This window comes from Pelodiscus sinensis, chromosome 15 (assembly GCF_049634645.1).
Source record: "Pelodiscus sinensis isolate JC-2024 chromosome 15, ASM4963464v1, whole genome shotgun sequence".
NCBI classification, from domain to species: Eukaryota; Metazoa; Chordata; order Testudines; family Trionychidae; genus Pelodiscus; species Pelodiscus sinensis.
Genome location: NC_134725.1, coordinates 32,935,795 through 32,955,050, shown reverse-complemented (window position 1 = coordinate 32,955,050; position 19,256 = coordinate 32,935,795). Strand labels below are relative to the sequence as shown.

Sequence of the window (19,256 nt, the reverse complement as noted above, 5' to 3'; positions counted from 1 at the left end):
TGGTTTCTCATTCAGTCACAGTGTTCTTCCCTACCTCCTTCACTTAGCTCTTTGCCCAGTCAGTGCTAGTCTTCCTCCTGTAGTCCTACTGCTTGTCAGATATGCCTTTTCCCTCTTCTTTCCTCTACTGCACTTGTGCTCTTCTTGTCCAGCCAATCCATGTCTCTCCCCTCAACTTCTGAGTCTGATATCATCTCTCCCCTTACCTACTGGCTACCAGGACCCTGTCCCCTTACTCCCCCATTTCCCTCACCAGCTCCTAGACCCAGTGTCCTTGTCCAGGCACTTTCAGGCTTCTTTTTTGCCCCAATTCCTGCTCCTCTTTATCTCTTCTAGTCCGAGTTTCCAGTAGGAATAGTTTCCAGTTTCCAGTAATAGTGTAGTCAGTTAACTGATAAGCAAAAACTTATAGGTTAATGCTGTAGACTACACGCATTTCCCTCTCTCTCCCCATCAGTAAATGTTTTTAACAGGTTGGCCGGCAGACCAGCTCAGTTGGGGACCTACCCCTGCTGCAGCTCTCTATTTAAAGTGTATTAGGAGCTGAGCAGCCCAGCTCAGTTCTGATTTGCACCGGGTCCAGGAGCTCAGACTTCCCCAGACAGGGGCTGCTGCCACCCTGCACTGTTGCCTTTTTATCAGAGGCAGCAGCGCTGGGCTACAGGCAGCCAGTCCGTGAGGGGAGCTGGTTTTCAAACTGGTTCCTGTCATGGATCAGCTCCCATCTGGCACCCTGCGCTGATACAGAGGTAGCAGCACTGAGTGGCAGGAGGCTTCTCGGGAGTGAGGCCAGAGCACACTGGCTCGTGACCTTGCCCCTGGGAACTACAGAATAGTCGACTAACCAATAAGAAATCATGAGATTACTTGACTATTCAATTAACCAATATTTAACATCCCTAGTATCCATCCATCTCTGTCCTCCAGATTCCTTTTCCCATTCTATTTCACCTGCAGGCCCATCTCTTGTTCCTGCTGCATTCATATCAGAGGGCTTCCTTTTCTTCTCTTCCTACGTTCAAGGAGGGAACATTGAGAGCATAGGAGAGACAATCTTGTGGCTCTCAGGTCAGTTTCCTGGATTCATAGCAACCAAGAGCTGCAATTGCATGGCCACACCTGCTCAGTTCTGTTTTGGATCATGATCATTTTGGATGGTATCTTTGGGGAATTCAGCTGCTAATCAAAACAGTTAAAGTTCAGCAAAGTTATAAGCAACTGAAAACAGGATCTTAATGGGAAGCATTGGGTAGCATTAATAATAGTTTATGTTGCCAACACTGTCTGTAATTCCCAAAATATCTTTGACAAATTAGAGTCAAAATTGTAGCTGCATTGTCTTCACCCAATTCACATTTAAGTAATCACATTTTTTGACCTACATTCTCCCGACAGTTTTATGCAGTGTTATTTGCTTCCTGTCCCAAACTCTTGTGTAGCATTGCTGTATCCTGCCCCAGGGGGACTGGATTTTAGTAGTTAGGTAGATGAAATAGTTACTATATGCAGTGTGCCAGACACGTTGAGATGAATAGATATATTGTGTGTCTCTCCAATGTGCTAATACTAACACTGTAAAAAATAGTTTTAGATCTATGTGAGATTTAAAAATAGTTGTTGCTATGTACTTGAAATTCTGTTTACTGTTAAAGTCAGCTTGCATGTCAGCTTGCATGCCTGTGGCTGGCCGATCTGCAAAGTACTGTAGATGAACAATTCTGTTGCTGAGTATGGTCATGCTCTTGAAGAGCAGGAAATGTGGTAATTGATGAGATTATTAAGAATCCATTTCATATTTCCAACCACGATGAGCTGTTATTTCTAGTGGTCAGAAGTAGGAAATATATGTCATGATCTTTTAGTAGCAGTTGTCTTGCTTAGGGAGATGTTTGGAACAATTAGACACTCCTTTGATCATTGGCAATTGTAAGATGATTGTAAGCTGGAGAGAGAGAGTTGTCTGAAAGGAAATATTGACTTTTTTAACCATCTACCCTACCACATTGTTCTGCAATTAATCAGAACTCAGAAGCTAACCAGTCTTGGCGCAGGTCTGTACATAAATTGGAGACCTTTCTAAGGAACCACCGACGTGCTTCAGGAACAAATATTAGTGATTGATAGTTGCCATTCTACTCCATGTGTCTGCATCAATAAACATCATTATTATGTGGGTACTCTTTTGCTGGAGGTGACATGTTTTACTGACCACTTACAGTCAGAAGAGATCCCAAGAATGATATTTTATGTTAGCATTTAACCCTAATGCTAGGCCAGATTCCAAGTCAGATAATTACATTTTGCCTCCCTAATTTCTCCTGCTGTTTCTGCTGGATCCAGTTGTTGTTTCTCTCTGCTCTAAACTGTTGCATAGTATTTCTGTAAAACTGTGTTCTACCCCTGGAGGGGCTGTATAGCCTTTAGCAATCTCATATGTTTATGTGAGTTTGATTAATTCAGGCAGTGTCTACACTTACGATCTTACAGTGGCAGAGGCAGAGCTGTTTCACTGTAGCTATGCTGGTGTAAGAGTGCTCGTATAGCTGTGTTATGCTGGCAGGCAAGAGATCTCACTTCGACATAAAATAAACATCTTAATGAGCAGCATTAGCTATCCAGACAAGCATTTATGCTGGCAAAATTTATGTTGCTCAGGGGTGTTTTTATTTTTCATGCCCTTGAGTGACAAAAGTTTTGCTGACAGAAGTATCAGTGTGGACAATCTGATCTCAGCCCTGCTCTCCTGATGAAATAACTATGTCACTGCTCTTTGGGGTGGTTTAATTATGCCAGTGAAAGAGCCCCTGTCATCATAGAGTGGCAACATGTAAGGCCTTTCATCTTATAGTGGTGCAGTAGCTGCAGTACAGTTATGCTGTTATAAGGTGTCTAGTGTAGATATAGCTAGCACAGACATGGCCTCAAAGCTTCTGAAGCACTTTGAAATCCTCTGCTACCAAGTGCAACATAAATGAAAAGGATAATGCAAAAAAAAAGTAGTGGTTATACCCTCCCTCCACATAACCCCATTGCTGACCTTCTGGATTTAAAAATCAGACTTAACACATAGATGGTATTTACTGATGGCCTTGATGGTGCTGGAAACCTACAAAGCTGCAATTTGTGCCACAGTACAGAAGCAATTCAGTCAAAATTATGTAAAGCTTGCGTTCAGTATCTATGGTGGGTAGAATAGGAACAGCGGGTATTTTTGCTTTTGTGGCAGCTTATGGAAAGAGGTATGAGCAATTAGTGGAGGTGGTGTAAATTAAAGCTGGACTTGATAGATGTAAATGTAACACAGAACAGGTTCCACAACATTGACCAACCAGTTTGCATTTGGTATTGTGGCATTCTCACTCTGGCACAGGATATTAAAACCATTATAGGAATCGTCTTCGAAATGCTGAGCATATAGCTTAATTTTTAAGGGAAGGAAGGTATTCCTCCAGCTTGACCATTTCAAAATATTATTCATGTCTCAGTAGACTGTGTTTGCCCACTTGCTTCTTAGTCAGACCTGGTTATATTTGTTTACAATTATTTATAAAAATGTTAAGAAGGGCACCCATCCATAACGACTAGGTGCCTTATATTTACAGTATTTGTGAGTACGGGTCAAGTACTCCAGTTTAAAATAGTTGCCTTAAATCTCCTTTGTCCTCAAACAGTTTTCCTCTTCCTCCTTTTCAAGTTCTTGTGTAAAAAAATAGGAGACTTGCAAATGAAGATTAACAGCTTATCTCCATTTCAGACAAGGGAGAGAGTGAATTCCACATCTGTGGGGCCTTTGCAGAGAAAATCTAAATAACAAAACGAAAAAGACAACACTTAATTTTTCCTTCATAGGGATATTGTGAAGGTTAATTGTTTGCAAGTGCTTGAGATGGTCAGCAGGAAAGTGCAATATAAATGTAGACTGTGTTTTATGAAAAGACCTGACCACATGTAGTTGCTGCTATCAGGAATCCTGTTCAGACTCTCCAATTATGGAGACAGTATTTTGGTATTTGTGCTCAACAAAATGACCCCCAAAAGCTTCAGGGGGTAGCCGAGTTAGTCTGTTACAGAAAAAAACAACAAATGGTCTGGTAGCACTTTATAGACTAAAAAAACATGTAGATGGTATCATGAGCTTTCGTGGGCATAGCCCACTTCTTCAGATGACCGGAGTTATGAGTAAAGGATATGAAAACTTGAAATAAATAGGAGAGGGGGGAGAAAAAGAAAAAAAGGAGAAAGGAAGGAGTGGGTGAGACAGGGCATCATTAAGTATCTGCAGAATGGGTACTTGAACCTAAGCAGATCAAAGTAAATAGATAGATGCTAAGACTCCCCAAAGTGTTGATAGTTCTCCTTGTCTTTACCCCTCAAAAAATAAAAATCCGGTTACTCTGCTCAGATAAATCATGGTTGATCCCTGCTAGTAAGAACCATTTGTATACTGCATCGCGATATCCTCAAATAACAACATAATCTTATTTTCATTTTATCCTGGCAAAGAAAAGATTATCATGTGTTGATATTGAAAGCATTTAACACTTATTTTTTGCTAATTATAGAATGCCGGACCGGGATTTCACTGTCAGAGATGTGAAGCTATTAGTGGGTAAGTTATTTTGATTTTATTGAACTAACTCTATATAGTTCCATATTGCTTTGAAATACTAATTCAGTGTAAGTGCCAAAATATGCTTGTAGGCACATGTGATAACAGAATCTGGGAGGAGGCATGGAGAAGGAGTTCGTAAATGAAAAAGGAGAAAAACCTTATTGACAATTGTGCTGATCAAGTTGTGAATCACATAGCTCTATAAGGGTGTGTATACACTGCACCATAACTTGAAATAAAATATGCAATTTGAGCTATGCAAATTGCGTATCTTATTTCAATGTCTACACAGTGCCAAATTTCCAAATAACCCGCTATTCTGAAACGTCTTACTCCTCATAGAATGAACTTTAAAGAGACGTTAGAATAGTGAGCCCTAAATATTGGGCTTGCTGTGAATATATGGGTTAGCTATTTTGGGATACTCCGGTATTCCGAAATAGCGTTGCTGTCTAGATGATCCCTAAATGGTCTCTTGGAAGTAAGATGAATGCTCACAGGTATCAAACACCTGTCCTCCCAGTCAAATGACACCAGTACGGCTAACTGCAAATACATTTTTAACTTGGAAAGCAATACTGTAAAGCTCATAGTTGAGCAACTTTTTTTTTCAAAGCTAAATGGTTATTTCATCTTGTGTTGTGAGCTGCTCAAAAGCTTATCCAGGTTGTCAGTGCTTTGAGGGGAATTCTCTAAGGCTTTGTCTGTTCTGGCAATTGAGCAACAAAGCTTGTGTCATTCTCAGGTACTTAACTCCCCCCATCTCCCCACAAAAGACAAAAGCCCTCAAGTGCTATTGTAAACAGTGCTTCCGTGGGCCCGAAAGCTCTTCTCATGCCCCTCCTGGGAGGTGGAAATTTTTTGTTGGCAAAAGTTCTGACAAACAGCATTTACACGATAAAAGTTGTTGTGTGACAGCATTGCCCCTAGGGATGGTACAGGCCTAAGTCCTGGCCCTAGCCCACCCCTTTCTGTCCCTGAGCTGTTCTCCACTCCACCCTTCCCTCAAGCTCTATGCCTGCTCTGCCCTCACCCTGCCTCTTCTTGCAGCATCCTGTTCACATTGTACCCTTTCCCTGAAGCCCCTTCCCTAAGTGATGCAACCTGCAGATTTACGGGGGAAGGAGAGGCAGGTGCCTGCAGCATGGTTCAGGGGCTCCCCTGCCACTCACTGAAGTGTCTGGAAATGGAGCAACCTGGCATCAGCCCACTGCACTCTGCATGCCTGAGACCAGCTCCCAGCCATATTGCTTGGGGAGAGCCGAGTAGAGTGGACTGGGGCTAGTTTGATCTGCTTTTTCCTGCCACTGTGAAGCAGAGCAACCGCTCTGTGAGATGGGGGAACAGATCAGGCTGCTGCTTGGAGCTGCCCTGAACCAGCCTCTGGATTGGACACCTCTGCATGTAAATAACGCCTAAGAAAGACCAAGGCTTTGTCTACATTGCCAGTTGAATGACAAATCTTTTGTTGCTCCCAGATACTTACCCCTCCTGCCCTCCAAAAGACAAAAGTTTTGCCAAGGCAAGTGGCAGTGTAAATGGCTCATTGTCAGCAGGACTGCTCTCCAGTTGACCACTAGAACCCTATCGGTGCAGAAATATTTTGTCTGCAAAATTGCCAATAAACTGCATTTACACTGCCCAACTTTTAATGACACGATCACTAAAAGCTGTGTATTGTAGACAGAGTCCTAGTGAAGAAGTTTAATGAAATAGCTTTGGTGCTTGAATAGGTGGTGCTTTCACTCTGAATCAGTATTGAATTAGTGTCCTCTGATTGTCTTCAAGAGTATAGCACTGCTAGAGGTGCTATCTTTAGAATGTAATGTAAAACCAAGATCCCTGTTGTCAGGGCCGAATTAAGGGGGGACTAGCTGGGGTGCCAACCTATGGGGGGCACCTGATGGCAGCTGTAAGGGGCACTGCGCACCCGGGGCTGGGGGCCACGTGGCGCCCCTTAGAGCTGCCATCAGGCGTCACGCACACAGGGCCAGGGACTGTGTGGCCTCTCTTAGAGCTGTAATCAGGCACCGCATGCCCAATTGCAGCTGTAAGGTGCACAGTGCGATGGGGCTGCGCATGCACCATGCGCCCAGGGGCGGAGCAGCCAACATGGGAGTTTGCCTGGGAATTCACCCTGGAGACCCCTGTAGTATTTGGTGCTCTTTTCCTTGAAGAAATTTTTTTTCTTTTCTATCTCCTGCCCTTCAAGGAGGCATTTAATAACATCTGAGGAATCTCTCAGAAGGAAGGCAGTTATGGATGGTGATAGGTCTGCTGTTGTTACCTGCACAGCATGTGCAAGGTTTGTCTTCATCCTGGAAGAAAGAAGGGATTTCATCTGCACTAAGTGCAAGCTGGTCACCATTTTGGAAGAAAAAATTAGAGGACTTGAGGCCAAAGTATCGACCCTACGTTCCATCAGAGAGGATGAAGAAGACTTCCTCGATAGAAGGCAGCATTTAATTCTGCAGCCACAGCAGGCTGAAGAGCCAGTGAGGGAAGTATAGGACAAGGAAGAAAACTAGAAGCATGTAACCTCTAGAAGAAGAAGAAGAAGAAGAAGAAGGTCAACTCAGGTATCCCCCATTCCTGTAGATGTAAGTAACTGCTTTCAAGCTCTCTCCACAGGCACTGTGGTGGAGAATGCTTTGGCAGGGATCTCTCAGGGAAGAAATCAGAAGGGAACCACATCTACCGAAAGGCATGGGATGCGTAATCCTAGGGATGGTGGTTCCATGACCACCACCCCCAAAAGAAGAAGAGGGACTGAGTCATTCATCTGCCGTCCAGACCACGCAATCTCGAGAAGTGTGCTGCAAACCAGGAGCTCACATTCAGGATGTGACCGAGAGTCTTCCGAAACTGATCAAACCTTCGGATCACTACCCCTTCCCTGCTGCTCCATGTAGGAACTAACAATACGACCGAGAATGACTTTGAGCGAGTCACTGCAGATTATGTAGCATTGGAAAGAAGGATCAAGGAATTTGAAGTGTAAGTGCTGTTCTCGTCCATCCTTCTGGTTGAAGGAAAAGGGATCGACAAATTGAGGAAGTAAATGCATGGTTGTGCAGGTGGTGTCGGAGAGAGGGCTTTGGTTTCTTCAACCATGGGACTCTGTTCCGGGCACAAGGATTGTTAAGAAGAGATGGGATCCATCTAATGAAGAGAGAAAAGAGCATCTTCATGGGCAGATTTGCAAGCCTAGTGAGGAGGGCTTTAAACTAGATTCGTTGGGGAACGGTGACCAAAGCCCTGAGGTAGGTGAGGAAGTCAGATACCGGGAAGAAACACGAGGAACGAGCAACAAAGGAGGACCCCTGACTTGAATGGAGACGGTAGGGCAATCAAATGGTTATCTAAAGTGTTTGTGCACAAATGTGAGAAGTCCGGGAAACAAACAGGAAGCCCTGGACTAGTCAAAGAATTATGATTTGATTGGAATAACGGTGACTTAGTGGGATGACTTGCATGACTGGAGCACTGCCATGGAAGGATATAAACTGTTCAAGAAGAACAGGCAGGGGAGAAAAGGAGGAGGAATTGCATTGTATGTAAGAGAGCAGTATGATTGCTCAGAGTTCCCATATATAGAGGGAGAAAAGCCTGTTGAGAGTCTAAGAGTTAAGTTTAGGGGTGGAAGCAACAGGGCTGATGTTGTGGTTGGTGTCTGCTATAGATCACTGGATCAGGTGGATGAGGTAGACAAGCTGAGAGAAGCTTCCAGATCGCAGGCCCTGGTTCTCATTCGGGACTTTAATCACCCTGACATCTGTTGGGAGGCCAATACAACAGTACACAGACAATCCAGGAAGTTTGTGGAGAATGTTTGGGGTAACTTCTTGGTACAGGTGCTGAAGGAACCGACCAGGGGCCTGCTGCTCAAACAAGGAGGAACTAGTAGGGGAAGTAGAGGTTGGTGACAGCCTGGGAAGCAGTGATCATGAGCAGGGCTCGACAGATACACTTGCCCGCTCGCCTGTGACGAATAGATTTTACCAGCTGATGAGTGCAGAGGCGGACTGGCCCAGTGGGCCATTGTGACGGGCTGGCTGAAGCCCGTACTATGGGTGGTGCGGCCTCATCTGATCTGCCGGCTGGCGGAGGAGCAGAGTGCCGCCGGGGAGGGGGAAGTGTGGTGATTCTTGCCACCAGGGTACCTGTGTTAGCTCCGGCGTGAGGAGGCGGAGCGCGAGCCAGAGGACTGGATGCCAGCAGCTTGGCTCTGGCCGCGTGTCCATGAGAGTTGGCTGCGGTGCACGACGCAGCCGGGCCCTGCCCTGCTCCGCCGGCTCCAGTCCTGCCATGGCCCCAGCCCCCTCGCCGGCGAGAGACCACTCCCTGTCGACCTCCCGGCTCGCTGCACCCACCCCACACCCCTTTGTCTCTGCGTTGCCCATTCCCCACACCGCCCCTGCAACCCAGGCCCCCTGCTCTCCCTCTTCCCTGCGACTCTCTGGCTCTGCACCGCCCTTGCACCCTGCACCCTGCGCCCCCTGATCCCTGCCCCCCCAGTTCTATGCTGCCCGTTCCCTGCACTGCCCCTAGACCCCGATTCCTCTGCTCCTCCTGTTCCCCGTGTCCCATTCCCCGTGCCTCCACCACATCCTGATCCCCTCAATACCTGCGTCTCTCTGTGCCTCCCGTTCCCCGCACCACCCCTGTACACCCCCACTGTTCCCTGCACCCCTCTGGCTCTGTGATGTCCTTGCACCCTGCTCCCCCTGTGGGTCGGGAGAGAGGGGCGCTTGTCCATCGGGAGGGGCTGGACAGGGCAGGGAAAAGGCTGCTGTGACCCAGCAGCAGTGAAAGGGGGAGTTCACTTGAAGAGCCTTTGCCTTTATGGAAAAATTGAATGCATATGCTATTTGCTATTTATAGGGCTAAAAAGGGGGGGGGGAATGTTTTGCTTGGTGCAGCAAAAAACCTAGAGCTGGCCCTGGGGGAGGGGAAGGGGCTGGGCTGGCCTGGGGGGACGGGAGGGGAGGGGAAAAATATGGAGAAGGGGCTTGTGCTGAGGGGAGAGGAGGGGAAGAGAGGGGAGGAGGTCAGGAGAAGAAGAAGAAAGGGAAAGGCACCAAGGGACAGGGGTGTAGGAGAGACAAATCTCAGGGGGCCAAGTGCAGAAAATGAGGAAAAGAGCAGGAGGGGAGGTGTCAGTGGGAGGGGGGAACAAGGTGATTGATGCTGGGAGAGGAGAGGGTAAAGGCACTGGGGACTGGAGGGGGAAGTACTGGGAGAAGGCTTGAAAGAAGGGGTTGGCATGAGGAAGGCTGGGATGGGCACAGGGGCATGAGGGGAATGGGGGCAAAGAGTGGTGAGGGGGTGGGCATCAGGGAAAGAGAGGGCAAAGAGGGCAGGGGCAGTGAGGGAAGGGGGAGGCACCAGGAGGGTGCAGGGGTAAGGGAAGGTGCAGGTACCAGGGGATTCTGGGGGTGAAGCAGAAGGACAGACACCTGCAGGGGAGGGACCAGCACCAGAGGAGAGAGGCAGGGCAGGTGTGTAGAGGAAGGTGTTAGGAGCGGGGATGAGGAGGAGTAGCTCACATGAACAGAGTGGGACTACTGGAGGAGTGGGCACAGGGGGGAGAGAAGGGCTGGTGGAGGGGGGCAGGTCTTAGGAAGGCTGAGAGCAGTGAGAAGGGCAGGAGTCAGGACAGCAGAGGAGGCTAAGAGGTTGGGGGGCAGCAGGCACCAGGGGAGCTGATGGAGCAAGGGGAGGAGACATGGCATCAGGGGGAAAACATAGAGGTTTATAAGATATTTATTAATAACTTGGGTGATATTTATTAATAACTTATTAGTAATTACCATTCTTCTTCTTCTTAGGAATTTATGACATTAAAATAACACTTTTTTTGGGGGGGGGGGGGGTAGGATGGCGAGTCCCTTTTTTGTCTGGTGAGTAGGGTTTTCCATAATTTGTCGAGCCATGATCATGAGATGGTAGATTTTAGGATCCTGACCAAATGAAGAAAGGAGACTAGCAAACTACACACCCCAGGCTTCAGAAAAGCAGACTTTGACTCTCTCAGAGAACTGATGGGCAGGATTCCCTGGGATGTTTACATGACGGGGAAAGGAGTCCAGGAGAGCTTGCAGTATTTTAAAGAAGCCTTATTGAAGGCACAGGAAAAAAACAATCCCGATGCACAGATAGAAAAGCAAATATGGTAGGTGACCTGATTGGCTTACTGTGTGAGCTTAAACACAAAAAGGAAGCTTACAAGTAGTGTCGATTAGGGAGGAGTATAAATGTATTGCTTGAGAATGCAGGGAAATTATCAGGAAGGCAAAAGCGTATCTGGAATTGCAGTTAGCAAGGGATATGAAGGGTAACAAGAAAGGTTTCTACAGGCATGTTAGCAATAAAAAGGTGGTCAGAGAAGGTGTGGGGCCCTAACTGGATGAGGGAGGTAACCTAGTGACATGATGATGTGGGAAAAGCTGAAGTACTCGATGCTTTCTTTGCCTGTGTCTTCATGGATAAGGTCAGCTCCCAGACAAATGCACTAGGCAACGCAGTATGGGAAGGAGGTGGATAGCCCCTGGTAGGGAAAGAACAAGTTAGGAACTATTTAGAAAAGCTGGACATACACAAATCCATGCGTCTGGATTTAATGCATCCAAGGGTACCGAGGGAGTTGGCAAATGTCATTGCGGAGCCTTTGGCCATTATCTTTGAAAACTTGTGGAGATTGGGAGAGATCCTGAATGATTTGAAAAAGGCAAATGAGAGTGCCCATCTTTTAAAAAAAAGGAAGAAGGACAATCCAGGGAACTACAGACCAGTCAGCCTTACCTCAGTCCCCGGAAAAATCATGGAGGGGATCTTCAAGGAATCCATTTTGAGGCTCTTGGAAGAGGGGAAAGTGATTAAGTATAGTCCACATGGATTCACAAAGTGCAAGTCATGCCTGACCAATCTGATTAGCTTCTATGATGAAGTAACTGGCTCTGTGGATATGGGAAAGTCAGTTGGTGTGATATACCTTGACTTTAGCAAAGCTTTTGTTACAGTCTCTCACAATATTCTTGCCAGCAAGTTAAGGGAGTATGGATTAGATAAATGGACTGTAAGATGGATAGAAAGTAGGCTAGACCGTTGGGCCTAACAGGTAGTGATCAACGGCTTGATGTCAGGTTGGCGGTCGGTTTCTAGAGGAGTACCCCAAGGATCTATTCTAGTACCAGTTTTGTTCAACATTTTTATTAATGATCTGGATGAGGGGATGGATTGCACCCTCATCAAGTTCACAGATGACACTATGCTAGGGGAAGAGGTAGATATGCTGGAGGTCAGGGATAGGGTCCAGAGTGATCTGGACAGATTAGAGGATTGGGCCAAAAGAAATCTGATGAGGTTCAACAAGGACAAGTGTAGAATCCTCCACTTGGGACGGAAGAATCCTAAGCATTGTTACATGCTGAGGACTAAATGGCTAAGTAGCCATTCTGCAAAAAGGACCTGAGTATTACAGTGGATGAGAAGCTGGATATGAGTCAATAGTGTGCCCTTGTAGCCAAGAAGGCGAAAGGCATACTAAGAAGCATTAGGAGGAGCATTGTCAGCAGATCCAGAGAAGTGATTATTCCCCTTTATTTGGCTCTGGTAAGGCCACATCTGGAGTATCGTGTCCAGTTCTGGGCCCTCATTATAGAAAGGATGTGTATGCATTGGAGAGGATCTAGTGGAGGGCAACCAAAATGATTAGGGGGCTGGCACGCATGACCTATGAGGAGAGAGACTGAGGGATTTGGGTTTGTTTAGTCTGCATAAGCGAAGCGTGATTTGGGATTTGATAGCAGCCTTCAGTTTCCTGAAGGGAGGTTCCAAAGAGGATGGAGAAAGGCAGTTCTCAGTAGTGACGAATGGCAGAACAAGGAGCAATGGTCTCAAGTTACAATGGGAGAGGTCTAGGTTGGACATTAGGAAAAACTATTTCACTAGGAAGGTGGTGAAGCACTGGAATGGGTTCCCTAAGGAGCTGGTGGAGTCTCCATCCCTAGAGGTTTTTAAGTCTCGGCTTGACAAATCCCTGGCTGGGTTGATTTAGTTGGGATTGGTCCTGCCTTGGGCAGGGGGCTGGACTTGATTACCTCCTGAGGTCTCTTCCAGCTCTATGATTCCATGATTCTGTGATTCACTTCCTGTCCTAAATAGTTACATACTGACATTTTGTTCTGCTGAACCGTTGTTTTTCCCAAATTTGTATTTCAGTGATGAGTATATGGGTTTGATAGCTATAATACCTCACTGGGATGGTTCATGTTCTGAAACATCAATTATTGTTCATTACTATCTATTTGTATTGAGGCAGTGCCATAAGACACATTTTAAATCAGTTTAATAAAACTTTACGGCCGAGTGTCACTTCATTGTGTCAATTAAGATATATAAAGGGCTTTAAGAGCTTCTTTGTATAGAAGGCACTGTGTAAGTGGAATAGGAAGTAGTATTTTGAAGGCTTTATTGGAGCACATCCACATGGTCTGTGAATTATTAGATTAAAATAGGAAATATGAAATGATATAAGAGAATGAATGAGCTTTTCTTAATCTCATGTTACTTAGGCTCTGTCTGCACTTAACAGTTTAAAGCACAACAGTGGCAATACTTAATCTGAAAGTCTGACCCTGGTTGGAGTGCTGGAAGAGAGAGCTCTTCCAGTGCTCAATATAAACCACCTCTGCAAAGAGAGTAGCTAACTGTGCTGGCAGCCAGGTTCATACTGATGCTTTACAGCACTGAAGTTTACACAGTGTGTGTGTGTGTGTGTGTGTGTGTGTGTGTGTGTGTGTGTGTGTGTGCGCGCGCAGTGTAGTAGATCCCAGTGTAGACTTGAACATAGATTGTTTGGAGAAAGGCCATCTTTGTTCCGTTTCTACAGTCCTGGTATGACTGTTCATAACTGGGCTCCGAGGTGCAGAGCTTCTGATCTGCAAATATTCTGTCTGAAACTGGTGATTACATGTAGAAGTTCTGTAAGAAGCGTAGTGATGTGTTACATCAGTGGTCCCCAATGCGGTGGCGCCCGCCGGGGCATTTGTGTGCACCCGCCAACAACCTGGGCCGGCCCCGCCCCCGGCGCGCGGCGCACTGGAGATGCCGGCCCCAGGCGTGCAACACGCACCGGCGCCTGGTGCGCGGCGCTCGGGCGGCCCCAGCCCCGGCCCTGGGGCACATGCCGGCGCCGGGTGCAAGGGCATCCCCGCCCCTGGTGTGCCATAGGATGTGCTGCCCCAACCCCCGGACGCCTGGCGCCTGAGTGGCCCCACCCCCCGGGCGCCCGGGAGCCTCTAAAGGTTGGGGACCACTGTGTTACAGAGTGTTCCATAGGAAAAACAATGTAAGCATGGCAAGTTCTCTTCCCCCAAGATTGGTGTTTCTGGAAATATTAGTGGGCAGAGATTCCTGTTTATATTGGCTAGCACATTAGCATGAGAATGAACAACAAAGCAGGAGGATGCTTACAAATGATTCCATTTTGTAAATCAATGGAAAGAGAATAAAAATAATAGTCAATATGAGAATAACTGATTTCTGATGTGAGAAACATGACATTTTTCACCACTGGGTGTAGTGATCTCTGTCTGCAAACCAAGTCCAACTTGGAAAATTATGTAACAAATGTATTATATTTGAACAAACTCTTTCTACAAATCCAAAGTCTAACCTATAATTTGGTCAAGAACTTTGTCTCTTATTGTTTGATTCTTTGATATCACAGGTGGAAACTTGATTTTAAAAGATTCCATCTAAAAATGTTTGGGAAATCTACATGTCTACAACTTAAAGATCTATCCTAGTTTTTATGACATTCAGCATCCACCACTCTTAGTTGAGTGCCTTGCAAGGCCATAGGATCTTAGTCCATACCAGATCTATATCGCACAAAAAATCCATATATCATATCTGTCAGTGAATATTTGGATTTTTTTTCTTCTACCATTTGTTTTTGATTTCTTGCATCCTTCTTTGAACTTCAGCTTTGAGCTGATGGAAAGGGCTCTGCTTCTGACTCGATAGTGGTTGGTTTTGCCAGTCACAGAAAGCTTTTCTGTTCTGATCCAAAAGGGCTGTAATCTCAATGTTGTTGATGCCAAATCAGCCCTGGAAGGTGGTGGGTAGCTAGGCAGGTGGATTCCTTGCAAACCTCATGGATGGTCCTGTTTTAGAGCTTCCCAATTTTTTTTTGACACTTGTCTTGAAAGGTATGCATATGGTAACATTTTTGCTGAGTAGTGTTTGGAAGTTCTCTGAGGTTGATAGTACCCTTCTTAAAGATAACGAATGCATCAAGGAGCACTGGAATACTGCTAAAAGCTTCTATACACTATCAACTCCATCCCTTAGCACGTAGCCTGGGAACCTCTTTCCCACTCAGATAATGGAGGAGGTCTGCAGAGCAATTCAACAAATGAAGAACAATAAAGCACCAGGTCCTGATAGCTTACTATCTGAAGTACTGAAAGTAGTGTGTGATGGGTGGGGAGAAACACCGACAAAAAGTTTCCTTTGCTGCTCCTTAAAATCTGACACACCAAAGAAATTCTTGCTGATTTATGCAATGCTGTCATCATCATCGTTTTCTAAAAGGGAGACAGAGTTGATATGTCAACTAATAAGGTATTGCTTTCCTCTCTATTATTGGAAAGATACTTGCAAGAATCTTACTGAATTGCCTGCCGCCCTTTTCACAGGAAGTACTTCCAGAGTCCCAGTGAGGGTTTGAACCATCAAGGCACCACCAACATGATTTTCACAGCCAGGCAGATTAAAGGAAAACGTCAGGAACATCACCAGGAGCTGTTCAGGGTCTTCGTCATTCTGACCAAAGTTTTTGATTTTGTCAACATAAGGCTCTGTGGGAAATCATTTCAAAGTTTGGCTGTCCAAGCACATTTATCACCATTGTAAATTTCCTTCATGACCAAATGATTGTCTCTATCCTGTGAAGTATAGAGGGTACTGGTTCCCTCCATTTTCTTAACAGCTATGAATATATTAGCCCAAGATTGTTTACCACAGGACATGTGCTTTCAATATCAGACTGATGGCAACTTCTTCAACCTTTCTTGTCTCCATGTCAGAACTAAAGAAATATCAGCAACTGTAATCAAACTCCAGTATGTAAATGCTTGTGCTATCGCATTTTTCAAGGAGGATCTAGAAAGAACCCTCAAGTACTTCTCTGAACCATATAAAAGCCTACGACTAACTCTGAACACCAGCAAAACAAAATTCTCCACCAGCCAGTTCCTGGTCAATCATCAAACGCTGCAAGGAAAATCTAAATTTACAAAGAAGAGCTGGAAAATGTAGATTGTTTTGTGTACCTTGGGAGCCATCTCTCACAGAGCGCAGGCTTGGATTTGGAGATTCAGCACAGAATCTTTTGTTCCTGCCTTGCCATGGTGTTCAACAATCACAACATCGGAACACATGCTAGACTTTGTTTCGTTTTTAAAGCAGTGGCAATCCCAACTCTCCTCTGTGGCTGTGAGACTTAGATGACCAATAGAAAACACTTGAAAAACCTGGTACGCCAGCTCAAGCAATTTTTTGGAAGTTCCTCAACATAAAGTGGGAGGCTTTTGCACTAATGTTATTGTCCTCACAGAGGCCAGCATCTTCTATGTTGCGGCCCTGATTTTTCAGCACTGTCTGAGGTGGAGCCAGCATTTGTGTACATGGCTGATCTACAGTTACCAAAATAACTGCTATATGACCAGCTTTCCAAAGGAAAAAAGCAAAAAAGGCCAAAAGAAATGCTTTAAAGACATCCTCAAGATAAACATCAAGCAATGTGGCATTGTCCCACCACACCCTGGGAGACAACAGCCCAGGATAGGGATAACTGGTGAACATTTGTCAGAGAGTGTCCCCTGTGGTAGAAAACTGTTTTGCCCTGGTCCCAGAAAATCTCCAGAAAAGAAAGGAAAAACAACTGTCATGCATTAATTGTGGCTCAACTTTATCTCCCAACACTTACTGCAACATCTGCCAATGAGACTATGGCCCAAGGATCAAACTCCTCAGTCACCAAAGGACCCATACAAATACAGCCTGTAAAAAAGATCATCTTCGACCTCCAGGGATTGCTGATGATGCACGGAGTGCACACTGGTCCACATTCAATCCTGGTGGAAACGGGTACAACTCCATTGATTTTGGCTGATTTCTAAAATGTGTATGAGTAACCTCAAAAAGTTCTAAGATGTAGTTGAGTGAGCTTTAAACTGAATACTATTTCAGCTCATTTATCCAAGGTTTTTGGCTTAGTAGTGTATGATGTATTTTTATATGAGATCTTAAAAAACTGAGTTCCTGTCTGCTCTGTGTGAGAATTAAAGACCCATGGAATTTCTTAGAGTTGGCGTGTCCCCATGTCCTTTGCAAAAATCTCCTACTTTTGTGAATTTAGAGGGGATTGCTTTTCAGTAATATTGTGTATACAAAGCTAGTGAAATGCCGGGGAAGCCTTCAGGATAAAAGATGGTTATATGAGTGAGAAATACTATAATAGTATCTCTCTGTACAGCTAGAATTTGGGTTGAGGTCAATGGAGAGAAACATTTTATTTTGTATTTTATCTTTACATTTCTATAACGCTCATCACTGTAGTATGTAAGCCTCACTTAAGAATTGATTCACCTATCATTTGTTTTGTTCATTTCTCAGGATGTCTCTTTGTCTAATAATATTATGAAAAGACACTAGGTAACATTTTTCAGAGTACATAAAACAAATCACAATGAGCCTTAATGGGATTTTGGTTCCTGAGTGACTTAACTACTTTTGAAAATTAAATTGATTTTAAAATTTTTATGTTTCTAAAAATGCCCTCCCTGCTCACTATGCTCACCAACCCCCCTCTCTCTGGGTGTAGGTGTCTGGCCAGGGGGAGGGGGCAGGAGTGGGCTAAGGGTGCAGAGTCTCAGTGGCAGGGAGGAGGGGGCTGGAGGGGAGATTGGGCTTGGATTGCAGAGATGTGGGGTGTCCTGAGGCGGTGGATGGTCAGACTCAGATGGTGGAGGGGACACGAAGTGACCTGCGAGGGGTGGGGAGTCACTTGAATAAGGAGGGAGACCCAGTGCATCCCAGGGGAGTTTGGGGGGTCGGGCTTGGATGGTGGAAGGGATGTGGGGCAGCCCAGGGGGTGGGGGATTGGACTTGGATGGTGGCAGGGACTTGGAGGGGCAAGGCTTGGATGGCGGGGAGGGAACTTGGGGAGCAAGGCTCGGATGGCAGAGGGGACCTGGTGTGATGCGGAAGGGGTGGAGGGGTTAGGTTTCGATGACAGAGGAGACCTAGTGTGGCCTGGAAGGGGTGGGAGTTTGGGCTCGGATGGCAGAGGGGACCTCGGGCGGAGTGTGGGGGATTGGAGTGGCCCAGGGGTATGGAAGGTTGGATTCAGGTGGCAGAGGAGATGCAGGCAGCCTGGGGCGGAGTCAGGGTCAGATGGCAGAGGAGACTCGGTCTGGGCTGGAGGGGGTGGGGGTTGGGCTTGAATGGTGGAGGGGACCTGGTGCAGCCTGGCGGATGGGAGTTTGGGTTTGGATGGTGGATGAGATTCAGCCCCAGCAGCAGCACTCCTGTCCCCCCCAGTGGCACAGTCCCACTGGGCATTAAGCAGGAGCTAGAGCAGCCCATGGTTAGAGAGGACAGTGCTGAGACTAGCCATAGCAAGCAGGTGGGAGTGGGCAGTGGCGGTGGCATGAGGACACTGATGACATCTGTTTGTCCAACAGGAAACTTCTTTTTATATAGAGAGAAAGATTGGAAGATTTACTGGGTGTTGCTCGGGTCCTTAACTCTAGGGGGTGTGAGATTCGTACTCAGGCTTCCCTGAGGAGAGAGGCTACCCCAGTCCTGTTTCACTGCAGCAGCTTGGGGTCAGGTGAAAAGCACCTCTTCATAGCCAATGCAGCTACAGTAGGCACAGCCAGAAGAGGGAAACATGTCCCCTGACTTGCTCAGGTCCAGGTTCATCTGCCTCCTGTGTCAGAATGAGGAATGCAGCAAATTGTGCACTTTCCCGTGCTCCTTGACAAAGGGAACAGCCAGCAATGTTCCCCTATGAATCAGAGAGAGGAGAGAGGGAACTTCATCCCTTCCACCCTCCCTAAAATGCTCCTGGGAGGTGGAGACTGAGGTCTGGGGCAATCCTGGATGGGGTGGAGAGGAGAAGGAGGGATCCTCTAATCATCCACTTTTACTTGGCTGGTGATACTGTCTTTTTTCTGTATGGTTTTCTGAGAAGCAATCCCATTTTAGGCACATCCCATTTTCCTAGCACAATCAAACCCATACTATGCTTTAAAGTTATGATAAGAGGAAGTGCATACTGAATTTGGTGATCCTAGTTTTTAGGAGGAGTTATTGATCTAACAGACATATTCTCAAATATATAGTAGATAAAGACCTTTCTTTGCCTTCCTGAATAATAACTTCTATGGTTGGATCTAGGAGAGTCAGGTGCTTCAATCCCAGTGAAATTAATGGATTTGAGTGTCTTAACTCTTAAATCACTTTAAAAATCCCTGCCTAAAATATTAAGAGAATTTTAAAATTCCAGTTGACTTTTCACTATTTTTTGCTGCTTGTTTGTTCTTTGTATTCTCCCTTATGACTGTTA

The 19,256-nt window shown here is 45.9% G+C and overlaps 1 protein-coding gene across 10 annotated transcripts in view; it reads left to right on the top strand.

Annotated features, from left to right (window-relative positions):
• KDM2B (lysine demethylase 2B) overlaps positions 1-19,256 on the top strand; it is a 219,159-nt gene that overhangs the window by 22,507 nt on the left and 177,396 nt on the right. For 8 of the 10 annotated variants that reach the window (XM_075898614.1, XM_025177937.2, XM_075898620.1 and 5 more), the window contains exon 4: positions 4,563-4,609. In XM_075898614.1, the coding sequence (XP_075754729.1) occupies positions 4,563-4,609 (47 nt within the window). Of the gene's footprint in view, positions 1-957; positions 1,069-4,562; positions 4,610-15,318; positions 16,772-19,256 lie in introns of all 10 variants that reach the window. The other 2 variants (XM_075898619.1, XM_075898622.1) reach the window with 2 other exon arrangements.